The sequence below is a fragment of the Anser brachyrhynchus genome (genome assembly GCF_964034855.1).
Source record: "Anser brachyrhynchus genome assembly, chromosome: 2".
Classification (NCBI taxonomy): Eukaryota; Metazoa; Chordata; class Aves; order Anseriformes; family Anatidae; genus Anser; species Anser brachyrhynchus.
The window spans coordinates 59,802,109-59,819,396 of NC_137695.1; the positions used below are offsets into that span (position 1 = coordinate 59,802,109).

General features: G+C 47.2%; 1 protein-coding gene across 10 annotated transcripts in view; it reads right to left on the reverse strand.

Moving 5' to 3' along the window:
* The window catches only part of HECW1 (HECT, C2 and WW domain containing E3 ubiquitin protein ligase 1), a 263,523-nt gene extending 246,872 nt beyond the window's left edge, over nucleotides 1–16,651 (reverse strand). For 2 of the 10 annotated variants that reach the window (XM_080578349.1, XM_080578353.1), the window contains exon 1: nucleotides 16,008–16,242. In XM_080578349.1, coding sequence (XP_080434475.1) covers nucleotides 16,008–16,037 — 30 coding nt within the window. In that variant the 5' untranslated portion in view covers nucleotides 16,038–16,242. Of the gene's footprint in view, nucleotides 1–6,618; nucleotides 6,748–6,849; nucleotides 10,407–10,448; nucleotides 13,103–16,007; nucleotides 16,247–16,334 lie in introns of those variants that run through there. The other 8 variants (XM_080578347.1, XM_080578348.1, XM_080578343.1 and 5 more) reach the window with 8 other exon arrangements.
* Between the last annotated feature and the right edge of the window lie 637 nt (nucleotides 16,652–17,288).

Sequence of the window (17,288 nt, forward strand, 5' to 3'; positions counted from 1 at the left end):
CTTTAAATATCACTTCTACCTGAAAGATAAACAAACAAAAGCCAAGTAAAATGACTGCTAGTGATCAGAATCTGCTTTCTCGCAATTGAGGAATTACACATGGCAACAAAGTAATTGCATGTGGGGGTGTTTTTCTTTTTCCAGCTGGCATTTTCTATTATTTGCATACCTTCAGGTAAGAAGATTTGCAGAAGATGGTGGGACACAACAAGATATGACAGTTGCTGTAATTTCTTGTCAAATTCTCTTTCTATTTTCATCTGCAATAAAAGACAAATGGGACAAAAGCAATGACAGGTACCCTCTTTATCATGTGAGAAGGAGGAGAAAAATCACATACACAAGTTGGCCATTAGTTTAATGCAAAAGAGATTATGGAAGCAGTAGTCACTCAGAGCAAAGGGATAAATAATGTTCTTGCTAGCCATTACGCTAATGGTGAGCACGAGGGAATGCCTGTGTAATTGCTGAGATAGATCCAGACAGCGCACAGGGCACGAGAGAAACTGCCCAGCTCTCGCACAGCAGCGACTGCTGACTTACGAAATCACAGATTATTACAGGCATTGGACCCAGCCTTGCAGACTTTATCTGTTGAATGTCATCCCCTGGTTTGTTAAAGACCCCTTGAGTCAAATTAATTTCAAAAGCATTGCCTCAGTGGCTAAAGGGTCAGGTGTTGAGTTCACTAAACCCCTTCTACCTCCTCAGTTCATGTGCTTTCTTCACGGAGTTTTCCCATTGAATCCTCAGCCAGGATTTATGAAACAATCCTCACCTCTAGAGCACAGAGTGAACCTGGATGTGCTCTCCCCTAATGCCCAGCTCTGAGCTTTACACCTGGTGACAGGGAGAGAAGAGGTGAGCCGCTTCCCCTTCACATTCCTGCTAGACCTGGGGGGCAATAAGACCCCATCTAAGAAACAGCTTTTGCCTCTTCCTTAATATCTGCCGTCACATAGAGGTGTCCAGTTCCTGGCTGACCTTCTGCCAACCAGGTAGATGCCCTCTCACCTCCCAACATTAGCAGGCTGGATTCAGTTGGTGCAAAAATGCTGCTGGCTACCACGCACGGGGAACTAACCCCACTGATGGAACACAACATAAACCTGTGGAAGCATTAGTGAACTTGCCCACATACAGCTTTACGTATGGCTTGTGTGGCTACTGACCAGTATTCTTCAACCGATGGTGTGCACTGACTGCACCCTCCTTTTAGCCAAGCTGGAAGCAGCAGTGTCTCTGAGCTGTGGTCGAGGTGAGGTGTGAGCAGAGACGGGTGCATGACCACGCGGCCGTGCCAGCCTGATCCACGGACCCCGTGAGCCATCTCACGGGCCAGGTGTGCTCCCTGCAGTACTGAAGTTAAAGAGGCGACCTTCATCAATCAGGTAATTAAAGAGCGCTTTAAGCTACTCTGTGGAGCATTGTATCTCGCGGGCTGGGTACACTGTGCGACCTCTCAATGATGGGCAGACACTGCTAACAAATTTCTCCCTCGTCTACTGGCTTTTTGGCAGTCCACAACGGGTCACTCTTAATGCAATTTCATTTTCTTAATTAAATCCTCCCTGAGGTATCATCGCGGGGGATTATTTCCCTTTGTCTCCTTTATTTAACATTTCAGAGCAGAGACAGTCTCACCCTGCTTTCACGGGTTAGAAAGTTTCTTTCTAGATTAACCCTCAGAGAAGATGAGAGGATTTTTCTTTTTAAGCCAGTAACATTCACGTTTGTTAAATAAACAACATATAAAAAATCCATAAAACAAGGAGAAGGGAAAAAGAGAAACACGGCAAAGAAATAAAAAAAAATAAAAATCAATAAAAAGAAAAGATTGTTTCTTGCCATCTCAAACTACACAGAGTTTGTTTGCAAAAAAGGGAGGAAGCCCCCAAATCTAATTGCTTTCCAGTGGGAGCAGCACTTGAGTGCTCTGAGGTTTTCTGCATCGTGGAAGATTTACATATCACCTACTAATAAGGCAAAGTAAAAAATGTCATAAACATCAGAAACAGTTGTCTAGCAGACGTCTGCCATCAGACACAATTTTATGAAATGCGAGGTAGAATAGCACTGAGCTGCAGAAATCATCCAGTAAGCGTCTGTACACCAAAAACCTGATAACCTTACACAGACACGGTAAATACAGAACAACAGATTACAGATATCACTGCAACAGCCATTTGGAAGCAGTAAATATTTGGGAAGGATCTGAAGGAAGAAAGGAATAAACTACTGAGCCTCTTACCACTGGCCACAATGAGTAGAGAAAGTAGCATGAAAAGAGTTGCCATACCAATGGCAGAGAGAGAGTACTTCAGTCATGTTAATTATCAAGCAAAAGAAGGGACAGGAGGCATGAGAACATGTGTCTAAGGATCAGCAGAATTCAGCACATCCATGTACATAAAAGTAAGATAAATAGATTAAAAAAAAAAAAAAAAAAGACCTGGGATTCAAATAAAATTGAACAGAGGAGATAAAGGTACTCATAGCAAAATTTTACATTGCAAAAAGCTGATGAAGTAAAGATGACAATAGGAAAGGATGAAAGTAAGTTACAAGCAATATTCTTGGCAATAAAGATCAACAGAAAAATACACATTCAATGGTATAATAAAAGAGCTGAATTTGGTCTGGCAAAGTCAAAGACCTTAAATCCAAGACCTAAAGATGGTGGGCAGGAGGGAAAAAAAAAAAAAAAAAAGAGGAAGGAGAGGAAAGGTTCACATAATCTGAGCTAGATCCGAGCTGGATCCAGATCAGGTAGCAGCGAGACCACACAGGCAGCACAGAGCTAGATGCAAAATTGCACCTTAGGGGTTGGAGTCAGAAGTAAAAGAATGAGTTTAGGGAGTTAACGCAAAAGGATTACCTGAAAAAAACAGAGTGCCTAGTATAAAGGTAACAAATCGGAAGAGGAAATTTATGCAGGTACCAAAGATGAGGGCTGAAGAGAAGACTAAGAGAAGATTCATGATAAAAAGTAGATAGGTCCAAAGAAAAGTAGGGGGATGATTCTTGGAGTAGGTCTCTATCGAAGAGTGCTAAATACAGAAACATCCATGAAAGTTCCTGAACTGAAAATGGTTGGCCTGGAGGGTAAGGAAATAATATAGAAAAGTGATTTTCTGATAGCAGGCAAAACTGTTTGCTATGCTCCATAAATGTTCTCCTTTAGTCACAAGAGAGAGAATCTTGAGCTGACCTTTTGTTTGACCCACTACAGCCATTCATACACTGGGTTACACAATTTTCTTGTTGACTTCTTAATTTTAACGTAATCCCTACCAAAACTCCATCTCAGCTGCTTTGGTTTCTTGGTAAGTCTAAACCAAAGGTTTCAACCCTCAGGCCTTCAGATCTGTTCACAGTCCATACAGGTGACTACTGTCACAGTCACAAACACTTTAAGCCATCGTAAACCAACAAGAAGAAATACCTTGCCTTCCGTCCACCCTTTTCTGTCTGCTTGCATTGCCACAGGAATTCTTCAAACAGTCAAATAAACCTCACCTGGGTTTAACTGCATGGCATAAAATAACAAGGAATTTCTAAGCCGGGTCAGTTCACTGATGCAGCCCTCCACATTGCCGCACAAATGCACGTCATGCCACAAGGAAACAAGTAATGTGTGGGATAGAGTGGCTGGAAAAGCAGCAGGATGTACTGGGATTATTTAACCTGGAGATGAGAAGGCTCAGTGGGAATCTCATCAGTGTAAATAGCTGATTGGAGGGAGGGAGGAAGATGGAGCCAGGTTCTTCTCGGTGGCACCCAGCAACAGGACAAGAGGCAATGAGCACAAACTGAAACAGAGAAAATGCCATTTAAAGGAAAGAAAAAACTTCAGGCCCTGAAGGAGAGGTTACAGAAATGTCCCATTGTGTCTGCCATTCAATTACCGGGAAGGGGACATCCCTGCTAGAAAAGCGTCTAAATTCTTAAGGGTTAGGGTCTACAAACTGAAAATGGCTGAGCACTCCAGGCACAGCATAACAAGGATCTCTGAAAGATTCCTGTTTTCATGGAGAGCAAAACACTTGAGGAAAAGAACTTTTCAAAATGTTATTATTTTTCATATATGATACTTGGTTATCAACCCTCAGACTATAAAAACATTAACAAGAGTGATAAATTTCCTGCTATCCCTCTTTTGCTTTGACCACGGACAGATAAAAAGTTGGATGCCTCCGAGTTTTGCCCAGAGGACAGAGCACTTTTAGGGGAGCCTACAAGACTACCTGGAGCTGGGAACCAGTGACACAGCAGGGACCCCTGGCCATCGTCCGACAGAAGGGCACAGGACAGGGCCGGGGGAAGGCTGAAGGCTCTCTTTATATGCAGGATGCAAGGCAAATGCTACTAAACAAGCACCAGAAATCAGTGAGCTAAACAGAATGAGAAACATTCTCAAGATAATAAAAGAAAAATCGTTAACCTTCTCTTTCTTCATCTTAATTAGAGGATGATGAAGCTACTATGCTATCGCTGCACAGTGTGGTCTGAGCAAGGAACCACTCAGTTGCTGAACAACTGCACTGGTGAGTGCCCTCACCAAGAGAAATGCATTTTCCACCTCGGCGTTTCAGCAGACTAAGCAGCCAGAGGACGGGCTTCCAACTCATTTGAGCAACCCACAGGGCAAGGCATGAAAAAGGTCTCTGCAGGAACAAGACAAATTGCCACAAAAGGAGAGAAAGGAGAAGTTCCTGAAATGGTAAGACTTTAATTGAAGCCATCATTTTCTTCTATTCATTGCACCGACACCTGGTTTGACTGCCACAGGAGAAGTGAAGCCAAAATAGGACATTTTTTTCCTTATGACCGCTTTTGCACAACCTGCAAAGTCCAGGCCTTTCTGCAACCAAAAATAAGGTCACAACACAACTGAAAACAGACAGACCCAAACAGTAGCACTGTGCTTCACTTGCCCTAGCTTAAGTTTGAAGCCCAAACATTTTACAGGCTTGCTACTCAGAGAACAGACATATTAGCCTCCAGTGGCTATAAAAAAGGTGTTTGTGAGGTGGAGGGAAGTAGGGATAAACAAGAGGAAAAAAATTGGTCCCAGCACTGTCAGGAGGGAAAAAAGTAAGGAGAATCCTGCTAAAATAACACTAGTATCTAAACTGGAAAAAAAATAATTAAAAAATAGGAAGCATGGACCCTGTTTCAAGGTGATTTTAAGCCAAAAAGTGAACATGTGTGTGGGGAGGTATTTCCTCACTAGCATGCTTATGTTTTCCATCACAGGAGCACTACAAAACTGCTAGCCAAAACATCTGTGTGGTCTCTGTCCCACATAAATACACAGTGAATTTTTGCCTGGTTATTTTAAGGCCTCGTGGGCCAAATGAACTCAGCGGTCAGTGGTTTAAATGAACTCAGCATAACCACGAGTTCGACCCCAGGCTTCTGTGAAGCAAGCCCAACAGTATAACACTGTAACAATGATGTGCACCAGAGACAGCAGCTAGATTTTACGAAGCGGCTGTCTGAAGCAGAGTAGGTCAAGTCTCATTTTCTGCACTGTGGGAAAGCGAAATTGTTTGAAGTTTTCCTTAAAGCTGAAGCATAACAACAGCAAGCACCTTGCCACACCTCCATCTCTGATCTCTCCCAACTGGATCTGATCATTAAACAAGGCTGCAGGGCTCCAGGCCCTCTGAATGGCTGCCAGCCACAGTGCAAACACATTCTCACAAGGCACATTTTGATTCTGTTTAAAACAGCATTTTTTGACAGAAAACTGTTCCACTGGCAGATTTTCATGCAGCGCTACTTAATATGCCTCCCCTCCTCCCACATGTGCATGCACCAGAACTGCTTCAAGAAGATAATTGTGCTCCACGTGCACAGGTCATTGGACTGCTCCTACCAGGTTTCCACTCTTGTCTTTGACGAGAGTGATAGTACCCAACAAAAGAATCACCAGAACTAGGGTGATCTAACATCTACACGTAAATGACCCGCATTCTCCAAAAAAAAATAGATGGAAGGAAAAAAAAAAAAGCTATGGATATTTTTGAAAGGAGGGTTGGTAGCCTCAGGGTGGCTTGCCTAGAGGCAAATTCAGCTTTTTACCTGAACAGCCACCCTTTTGGAAATTAACCTAATTGCACCAGTACGTCATTTGAGCTCAATGGACGACTGAAGAAGTATGTGCGATTTGCGGGGGGTCTCCTGGTTTCAGCAAACTATGCGTTGGCGCCGCACCGACCTGAGCAGCACTCATGTCTCCAGCTCCTCCCCGTGACTCAGCATTCGGCCTGGCTGCCAAAGGCTGCCAGGAGCTCCTGGAGCTGCCCAAAGCCAGGCTGGGACAGCAGGAACACCAAGTGCACATGGCAAGAGGAGGAGCATTGTGCTTGGGTAGAGGTCTCAGAGAAAGTCTACTCAATGCTAAGGTCTCAAATGTGATTTTTTTTCCCCCTTCAAAGCAGTTACATAAAAATGGTTCTTTGTTAGACAGAAGACCTGCTTCCTCTAGAGGATGCAGAATTCCTCTGCTGATTGAAGTACAAAAATTGGGTCTTCCTTTAAAAATATGCAAAACACCAAACAAACAAAAAAAAAACACCACCTAAAAGCTCCGAGAGGGAGCTAACTTACCTTTTTTGACTCATTTATCATCATCACCAACTGCAGTCTTGATTTTGTTCCATTGAGAAACCTTTCATTTACATGAATCGCAGCTGAGACCTCTTTAGCTGCAAAGTCTCCCCCGTGCCCTATCAGAGACTGCAAACAAAAGATCAAGGGAAGAGGTTACGAAAAGACGATAATTGTGGTTGAGAGGTGCAGCTGGAAGGCATTTTTGGTAGCCTCTCACCTGCATCTTACCTTGCTCTTAAACTGAAGTGAGCCCAACAACTTTCTGAGCTCTGATCCCAGGTCCTCTGAGGTTTGAAGACCTGGCCACCACATACATTTAGAGCTTTGATAGGCAACAGATAGGATACCAATATAATCCAATCACCCAGGAAGTTGTATCTGAAAGTTGTACAAGCCTCTCAGAGCTATCTCAAGGACGTCAGAAGTCAGCCAAACACATAACTCATGATGAACGTTCCTGAGCTACTAGATGATACAGTGTTGATCAGCGGGCTCCTGTTTAAATATCATATTCCATGGTTCTCTTAGAATCAGTCAGGTAGGAAAAGACCTCTAAGATCATCTAGTCCAATCTTTAACCTAGTACTGACCAGTCCACCACTAAACCATGCTACTAAGCTCTACATCTACACGTTTCTTGAAGACCTCCAAGGATGGTGACTCAACCACTTGCCTGGGCAGCCAGCTCCAACGCCGCACACCCCTTTCAGTAAAGAAATTTCTCCTAATACCCAACCTAAGCCTCCCCTGGTGCAACTTGAGGCCATTTCCCCTTGTCTTATCACCTAGTGCTTTGGTGCTTTCCCTCATTGAGCCCAACAGACGACTTCATACAAACCCCGAGCCTGCTGCCACCACGGAGACACCAGCCTTCCTACGGCGAGTTGTCTTTCTGATGTCAGTGGGACTCCCTGAGCAGGTAACACCGTGCACACACATAAAGAGCTGGCAGAATGAGGTTGAGAAAAATAGGTCAAAACAGGCATATATTTAACTTGGAGTCCAAAACAGAACTGTGTTTTACTGACAAATAATTATACACCCATGCACAAACTCTACATTTTCTCCACGCAAAAGACGTTCTGATGGGAGCACCAGGGGATCAAAGTGTTTTAAGTGAGCAGGGACACTGCTGGAAACATTTATATTCCCACTCCACACACAGGTTTAGACACACCACCTCTGCCTCACAGCACCACATCCTTCCTCCTTCTCTACAGAAGAAGCCTCCTCCTGTAACCTCTTTTGGGAAATTAATTCTTAACCATTTCTAACTACAGCCTCAGATGTCTCCTGTCACATTTTTCAGTATGGTGAGAGGGGAAGGATGAGACACTCCTGCAAGGAGCCTGGCCTGGGCCAATGCCCCTGTCCCAGGTTTCAAGAAGCCGTATTTGCAGGCAGGCTGAGCATCACGAGCCCCAGGGTCAGGCTTGGGCAGACACACAAGGAAAAGAGAAAGGGCACAAGGGCAGTTCGGCTCTTTCTGGGACTTCTGAAGTGACTTCCTTGGGCTTATGCTGATCTTCCAAGCTGGACAAGATGCTATGGCTGATGCCAAGAGGAAGTTACCATGCATCTCTGACAAGCAGCTGATCCTTAAATCAGATTTCTAGAAGGCACTGTCTGCTTCCACCCTCCTCTTGGGTCCACCTCTAGCCAAAACGCAGCAGCGCAACTGGCAAGTTGAATCCACAGAAAAACCCGAACATCCCACCACACCTTTGATACAGTTTTTCGGTATTTCTTGCAGCATGACTGCTTGATTATTTTGTTCCCACATCCCCACCTTTTGATTCCCTCCCCATCAAGAGTAAATTCAAGCACCACATTTAGAGTGTCCTAAGCACACACCTGTTCCTGATTTATATGCAGTTGAGCACAGATGACACAGATGCATTTTAGCATTCAGGCACTTCTGCTGAGGAGATACATTTTAATGTGGGATATCCTAGCATAATTGTTCAAATACAGACACTAAGGTTTTTGACTACACTGAGCTATTAGGCACAGAGTGTTAGCATGAGCCATGAACCCATGCTCTCGCTGAGACATATGACAGCATGGCCTAAGAAAAGCTGTGTGTGCAGCAAAGTGTGTTGGAAAGCACAATGGTACTTTGCAATTACCCAGTTCTTGGGGGTGGGAAGGTGGGAGGAGGGGAGAAGGGTCTAGCAAAGCTGTTAAAGAGAATGCAAACCTATTTGCAGAGAGAGTGTCTCTGAAAACTCCTCAAAGAGGATGCTTTGAGAACAACACAGTCCCGAGGAGCACAAGGCAAAACATTCCAAGTCGCATTTCAGGAGCAGGTAATGGTTCTACACCAGCACAGGGTTTCTTGGACCCACAGAAGAAAACCTGCCTTCAGTCAGATGGGAAATGCTGTTCTTTAATGGGAGCTTTGCTCATATAAAAATGGTCAATTTCCTTCCACACATAGAGCAAAATCCATAATGAATGTTAAGAACTGGAAACCAGAAATGAGTAAATCAGCCTAACTCTCATAAGCCATGACAGCGATGGGGCTTGGAAAAGGAGTTCTGCCGTAGGGCTCAGTATTTATATGCTGGAGTCCTTTTCTAGCCTAACAAGAAGAGAAAAAGAAGGAAAAACAGCTCAGCTTCAGCTCATTATCCCCTAATGCCTGGTCTGGGTACGAACTCCTATAGCTGTTTTTACTTTAATCTGGTGCTACAACAATGAGAGAGAAATTTCCATGGTCCACACTGGCACAGCAAACAGCTTCCTAATGACAGTCAGCTTTGTAAAACTACACACAAAACTTGGTAAAACTACACATGTGCACACAAAGAAAAACAACAACACAAAACCCCACCAACGGCAACAACAACGACAAAAATCCCATGTATATATATCAGAAAAGGCCAGATGGTACTGCCATTCATCAAGTGGAGTTTGCAATAACTTTAGCAGGACTATTGTTCATTTTCTCACCGAAGAGCTGGCCTCAGTAATGCTTTATCTCAGCTTCAGGTCTCTGCCATGACTCAGGGTACTTATGTAGTATTTCTGAATCGTGGCATTGACCTCACCTTGACTACCATTTGCAGGAGCATAGTGCCATCACATTAAGCAACTTAACACTCATGAAAGGATCTCACTCCTCATCTGCGCGTAGCTTCCGCAGGCCTGTAACCAAGGCAGCCGACAAGTTAATGGCTAACGGCCATTTCACAAATCTTGAACAGCATCACCTTGGAAATGTATGTTCTGGCTCCAGAATCAAATATTTCATCCACTTCCTCCTTTTCCACCTTAAGCATGTAGCAGCTAAAACTTACTACTAAAACAAGATGCTGCTTCAGAGAGTAAATCCCTTGTCTTCTTCAGACAACCACGCAGTTGCACACAAAAAGTATATATTTTTACATTAAATATCCTAAGGCTTCTCCCATAGCATCTTTTTTTACACACCATTAAAGACACTTGACAAACAACCCAACACTTGATGGATGCTCCGCATCAGAATGTGAATCTTAAAAGCCTAAATTTTCCTGAGGCTGCTTTAAGATGTGGCAGAAGACAATACATCCTGCTTCGTGAGAATAACACATCCGTCTTGACAGGGCCCAAGAAAGTCCCTAGCTGCCCAAGGGACCACTCTGGCCCACGGGGTGACCCCATCCATCTCCCAGTTCTGTCAGGCACTTGTAAGTGTGACGGTGGACCCCAGGCAGGCAGCCTCCCCACGCGTTTGCTCCGTCCCGCTGGAAGGAGGACTGCAGTTCAACGGCTTGGGAAGTGCCTTACAACAGGTGCCCAGCTCGCAGCAAAGCCGGATTATCCCCAGCTTCGTTGCTTCTTACCTAGCTCAGCAAAGTCCACGCGGCGTATGTTCTATGTGCGGTTGCTTTCAGGGAGGAAGAGGAGGCTCGGCAGCACCTTTAAGGTCGGGAGAGCAGCTCCTTGACCTGCCCACTCCACACAGCCAAGTGCTCAGAGGAGATCCACGGACACGCAGCAGAGAACTCGTCCGACAGTCTCTTCAAGCACTCCCCATTTCTTGCTCTCCTCTTCCCCTGGGGAAAAGCAGACGATTTCCTGCTCCACCTCTTCTGCTTCTACATGTTTGGGAGGAGGATCCCCCAGCCTTCCTCTTCGCAGAACGTCTGCTGTGGGTAGCACATCAGCTCTTCCCGAGCTCGCGGGGTGCCATCCCAAATTTCACACGGAGACGTGTGAAAGCACGGTGCTGGCACCAGGGGAACAGCATGCTCCTCCTCTCTCTGAAACAATAGGGCTGTTGAGCCACATGTTTTGGGACCTGAGAAACCTGATTCAGTAATTGAAGGTGCACCAGGCAGACATTTTCCTATGGTATGGAAAAATTAATTATACCACACAACAGATTTCAGTTCTGTGTTCAAGAGCTCATTAACAAAACTGCTTTAAGAGGTGCTAATAGAAACAAATGCCTTTAACATCACAGACTTCCCAGATGACTCCTGCTACGGTGATGGATGACAAATCACTCTGTCAGTCATCTTTAAATTCCATATTGACTACATTGAGGCAATTACCCGTTTATTTTTAGAATGTGTGCCATTTTAAATACAAGTGATTCACTCCAAGAGACATTCTCTACTGCATCACTATTTCATGGGTTAACAACTCTCACATTTAAACAGATTTTAATTCTGGGGCAAACACTTGCCTTTTCTTTTTTTTTTTTTTTGCCTTTTGCCTCTAGACGTCGGATGGGAATTTTAATTCAGGCTTCAAACCAAACAAACGCTTGGTCTTCCACAAGCATCTGCAGAGAAATATAAAAATATCTGGGAAGTGTGAAAGCGCGCCTGTTTTTCTCAGCGCATGAAATGAAATCCCCGGCTCAGGTCTCAGTAGCGGCGCTCCCGGCTGCTGCACGCACGCTGTCCCTCTCCCACAGCCCTCCTGCTCCGCAGCCTGTGCTGCGTCCTCAGAGAGCTCTGCGCTACCACGGAGCGCAGCGAGTCCCCAGGGAGCAGGGCACCAGTTGCTGCCTTCGAGATTTCCAACACGAGCACCCAGGTTTCCCCATTCCCGATGCCCAAATGAACAGCTTGCTTTATTGCTCCCCCCGAGGCACCTCGAGGTTTATCTGCGTGGTCCAGAGAGGAGGAGGGGCTGGGATCGAGCCAAGCCGCTCCTCTCGTGGAGAAGAAGGGTGAGATAGTGAAAATGGAGAGTTGGGGAAGGAACCCGGGGAGCTGAGGTTTCTACTGCTGCTGCCAGCGGAGGGAGAGGACAGCAGGAGCTGCCACAGGTACTGCAGTGGAGAACCGTGCTCCAGGCTCTGCTGCTGCTCTGCTCGACCCAACTCCTCCCTGCTCCCGAAGGGAGAGCAGGCTGTGGGGCTACAGCCCTCCTCTTGCCCCCAGCAGCCTGCTGCCCACAGCAGGCTGCTTGGCCTGTAGCAGCCTTACCAGTCCACGTCCTGATGAACCCACAAACGCCTGAGGTGAGACGGGGACACCACCTTACCAAGGGACAGTCCAAGCACCTCCTGAGAAGCAGCTCTGCCTTGAAGAACCTAAACCTCATGCTTTGGAGCTGACAGCGGAGCACCCTAGCCATGGCATTGCTGAACAAAAATAAATAAATAAGTTAGGACTGACTCACAAGCCCATTATACAGCTACCTGGCCGCCAGTCATTAACCAGAATGAAAATGACCCTGGGCTCCCTACATCAAAGACCCTTGCCATGTCTTCTTAATCCATCCTAAGCACCTCACTGAGCTCAAAATTCAGCTGGAAAACACCAACTGGAGCGGGTGGCATCTCAGCCTGCCCTGTGCTCCCAGCTGTACTTGTACTTTTCACTCTGCTGCATGCCCCCCAACCTTCCCAAGCATAAGAGAAACCAAAATATTTGTTTGCTTCTTCGGACAAATGCAGAAATACATAAAATTTGGTCTAAGACTTCATTAGAATTACCGTTCGTCAAATCTGAGATTTATTCCTAAGGAACAAAACCAAGCTCCTGCAGTGTTTGCCACTCAGCCATTGCAGAATTGCAACAGCACAAAAAACCTCACAAGAGAAACGGATTTAAAAAAAAAAAAAAAAAAGTCTTAAACAGAAGCAAAACTGAGTCATCTCTTTATTGCCAAAACCAAGAGCGCCGCTGAGCATAAACAAACAACAGACGTCCTGAAGAAAAGGAGGCGGTGCAATTTCTTTGCGTGCTAATAGGCAGGCACGCAGACAGGTGGGAGCGGGACCGTCCTCCTGCCACTCCTGCCAGCCCCACGGGGACACCAGCAGCGACACTCCCAGTGGTGCCACAGCCACCAGCAGCCCGGGAGCAGACCTGGCGCTGGGGACTCCCCATGCATGGATGCTTCCTCGTTACAAGGGCTGGAAAGCTGCGACAGCAGGAGACGCGATCGGCTCAGCTCGTGGAAGCCACTCTTATGTTTGTATGCCCCAAAACTGATGTTTTGGGTACACAAAGGCATGCTTTGGCCTCAGCTGGCTAGTAGTCCCCCTACAGAAACAGAGGGAAAGCAAACCAGAGCACTTGTGTGAGGGTCGAGCTCTCTGCCCCGTCTACAGGGGTCTGCAAAATCTCTGTGTGCTAACATCAGTCCCGTGAATGCCCCTAAACCTGGGACAAACTAAGTAGGTAAGACTGGATCAGAGGGAGCCTTCAGAAAAAAAAAAAGGAAAGCCACTGCGAAGACAAACTGGATTCTCCAGCAAAGTCATCGTCACAAACTAAGACATTTTGGAGTGGTGTTTTTTTTAATTATTGAGATCCCTTCTGTTTGAACTTTACAATATAACTGACAGGCAGGGGAAATGAGGAGGTTGTATCATGGGATTTTATTTTTTTAAAAGCAGTTTTTACCAGAGTTGGAACCACAGGGGCAACCTTAATGCCTGCATCCCTTAATGCCTGCATCCCTTAATGCCTGCATCCCCAAGACTGAGATTTCCAACAATTTCAAAGAATGGGTAGCACAACCCCTTATCAGAATGGGCCCTGGCCTGACGCTGGCTATTCAGTACCTTCACTCTCCCAGCTTGAGTCCCTCCCCCTCTGTCTTAACCACACCTTTCAGAGTATTTCAGAAAGTAGCTAATAAGCCAAATCCCGCTCGCGCCACTTATTCAAGCAATTGCATTGTTTCTGTGAAGACTGTTCACAAAAGGAGGCGAGGAGGATTTAGCACTATCATGAATGAACACTGCCTAACGTCAGGCGTAGCACGTGCAGAACTCCATGAAGCTTCATCACAGGGATCACCTCGTGATTGCAAAGAACGCCAGATCGAGTGCCACGTGTCTGAAATACAAACACCGGGGAGATGCACTGCTTTGTTTACTAACAACTCTTAGCCAGTTCTTTATTGGAATACAATAAGTACCACGTTGTTTATTAGCACGCATTTAAAAAACGGAGCACACGGATTGTGAATCCATTATTTAGGATGTTCTGGATCTGAGCGGATGGTTTGCTTTCAAATCACTGCCACGTTCATATATTTATAGCTCCCGATAAAGTCACTGAGTGCATCAGTTCGTGCTCTGGCCCACTCTGGTTTCAAACGAGCCAGCTTACGAGAAAGAGCTGATTGATACTAAAAAGGTTAGGAGTCCACAGCTCAGGACACGTTAAGTCAGCTGCACAGTAGCGTACGCATCACACGAGGGACACGACATGCCACCCGCTGCCGACACGCACGCTGCTCGCTCCTCGCCAGCGCTGGCGACCTGACCAACCATTCTTTGTTCTGAGCTAGCTCCCCGCTCACCCTCCTAACGACCAAGTAAATTGAACGAGCATTTCTCCCCAGGGGACAGATACTCCTTCTCCCCGTGCTAGACTGTGACTGCATTGACAGGGTGAGCGTTGCGTTGACTGAGCGCGTGCTGCTTTTTACATCCACTCCTGGTTCCAGCAGGAAAATCAACATCGCACCTGTGCCGTCCAAACGGGTGTGCGTTTCAGAGGCAGAAGAGAAGTGGAGAGAGCAGGCAGGCTACAGACGGCACTCCACTTCTTCACAAAACACACGTACTACGCAGAGAAACCGTAATCCCTTCTTAGTGGAAAATCCAAATTTTCAAAATGAATCCCCCAAGCTAAAATGAATTACTGTAATAACTGCAATCCTAGCACGAGCGCTAATCAGAGAAGCACAGCTGACCACCTGCTATGTGACATCTCTGGCACAGCAGCACCGTGCCCCTAATTGCTGCTGCATTCAGCAGGGCTAGGTGCCCCCCAAACCAAGACAGCAGTGCTCTTAGATATATGGAGAGGAGCACAGCCCGGGTGACTGTTATACGGTCTCACTATGCACTTCTGCTGAGTGCAGCATTAAAAAAAAAAAAAAAGAAGGCACTACTGCAGCTCCAAACAGCAGGATGCAAAAATCAAAACCCAGGCCAAGTAATTTCTTCTGCAACTATAAAAAAAAACACACATGGGAAACGATGCAAGAGACAACAAAACCAATTGTATGTGCCTTTGTCGGTACAAACCCATTATCTGCGAAGGCTACGAAATGAGAAAATCAGTATTTGACAATGCTACAGGCTAGGGCAATATTCTTAGCAGACTTATAATAAGTAATTTTATTTAATTGCCGATGAAAAACACAGTTACATAATAACACAGGATAATAGCCAAAATACCAAATCATAAGGTTAGCCCACAGCAACGGCGTGGGGGGGGGTGAGAAAAAAAAAAAAAAAAGGACAGTTTGCGCTCAAATTTTGCTGCATTGTCAAGGAGCCAAGAACCAAACCTGGGGGGGGTAGGATTTTCTCCTTTTACCATCCGGAGCCACGAGCACAGGGAATTCAGCACGGGACTCCTGGGCGGCGGTGGGCATCCCCATCCCCAAGCGCTGCCGATTGCCGGCGGGTGCTGGTGGGCTCCACGCCGCTGCCTGGGCTCGTCGCACCCGGCTGGCAGCCAGGCACCCAGCCCCTGTGCTCTGCCGAGAACAACACCCACATCGCCGCCCGGGCACAAAGGGGAGCGGGGGGCAGGATGGGGTGCCCGGGGAGGGATGGGGGAACCCAGGGGAAAGGATGGGGCGTGCTGGGGAAAGGATGCGGGTACCCAGGGGATGGATGGAGGTGCCTGGAGAAAGGATGGGGGTACCCAGGGGAAGGATGAAGGCGTGCTGAGGAAGGATGGGGGTACCTGGGGAAGGATGGGGGTGTGCTGCGGTAGGATGGAGGTACCCGGGGAAGGATGGGGGTGCACCGAGGAAGGATGGGGGTACCCCCGGGGAAGGATGAGGGTACCCCGGAGGAGGATGGGGGCGTGCTGGGGAAGGATGGGGGTACCTGGGGAAGGCTGAGGGTGCGCCGGGGGAAGGCTGAGGGTACCCGCGGAAGGCTGGGGGTGTCCCCGGTGCCTTACCTGGAGGATGCCGGCCTGGGCGCAGCTCATGCTCCCCCGGCAGCTCTCGCCGCCCGTGCGCCGGGGGCCGCCCGCCTGTCAGCCCCGGCCGAGGCGCACCATAGTCCGGCACGGCTGCAACGCCCGCAACGCCGCCGCTCCCCCTTCCTCCTCCTCCTCCTCCTCCTCCTCCTCCTCCCGTCGCCAGCCTCCTCCCACCCGGGCCCGGCCTCACGGAGCCACCCCCGGCCCCTCACAGCACAGCGGGCAGGGCGGCCGAGGGCCGAGGCCGCCCGCCCGGGGCCCGCCGGAGCCGAGGGGCCGATGGCGCCTCACGTAGTCACCTACCTCCAGCCTCTCGTCCCGGCCGGCGTTTTGCTGCTCAGCGGCACCCCCGGACAAAGAAAGCCGCAGCCCTGCGAGGAGAGGGAGTTTCAAACCTGCGCCGAGGTGCCTGCCGGCTGCGGGTTTCTGCCCCTTCGTACCAGCGCCGGCCCCTGGGCAAACCTGCTGGCCGCAGCCAGCCGCCCGGCACCAGCCCTGTGCCAGCCGGAGGAGAGCAGCAACAGCCCTGCGAAGTTCTGCTTGGCCCCTCGCTCAATTTTTGCACACGTTTTTAAGATAGAAACAGCGTTTTGTAACCACACAGTTGGAGTGGATCTTACCCCCCCCGCCCCGAAAAAAAAAAAAAAAAGTCAATTCTAGATCTTAAGCTGTATCCTGAAGCAAAGACATTGACAAAAATAAACACACGTTCCCAGTAACATAGCATAATTGAAGCTAAGTTTATTTCTAAAGCCATTTTCGTACCCCCTGCTCATGCAAATTTCTTTGGAAATACAGATTTACTGTGCTCGCTGTTAGCCCGAGAAATATTTTACCTCTGATTTTCTAATCATTCAGCATACTTTGAGATAAAATATTTTCAGACATACAGTGGCCTCTAATTTCCACTTGATCATCTCATCTTCCTTCTTAAAAAGAGGAGAAACGAGAAATTAGAGGCTGGTATCAGCAGAAAACTCACAGTAGAAAAAAAAAATATATGAATTGGGAAGGAGAATGGCTTAGTATCTTATACTGGTACAAGACATACATCTCTGATCAGAATTACTTGCACAAGACCAGTGGGTTGGTTCACTGGCCAGCTGGAGCAAGAAGAAAAGGATCCATTACAAAGCCCCCCAGCTCTTCCACTGGATCAAGGCAGACCAAGAGACATACCGAGTATGTCTTGAGACATACTCAAGACATTTACTTGAGTAAATCAACATGCATTTCAGGACAGACCTGTGTGCTAAA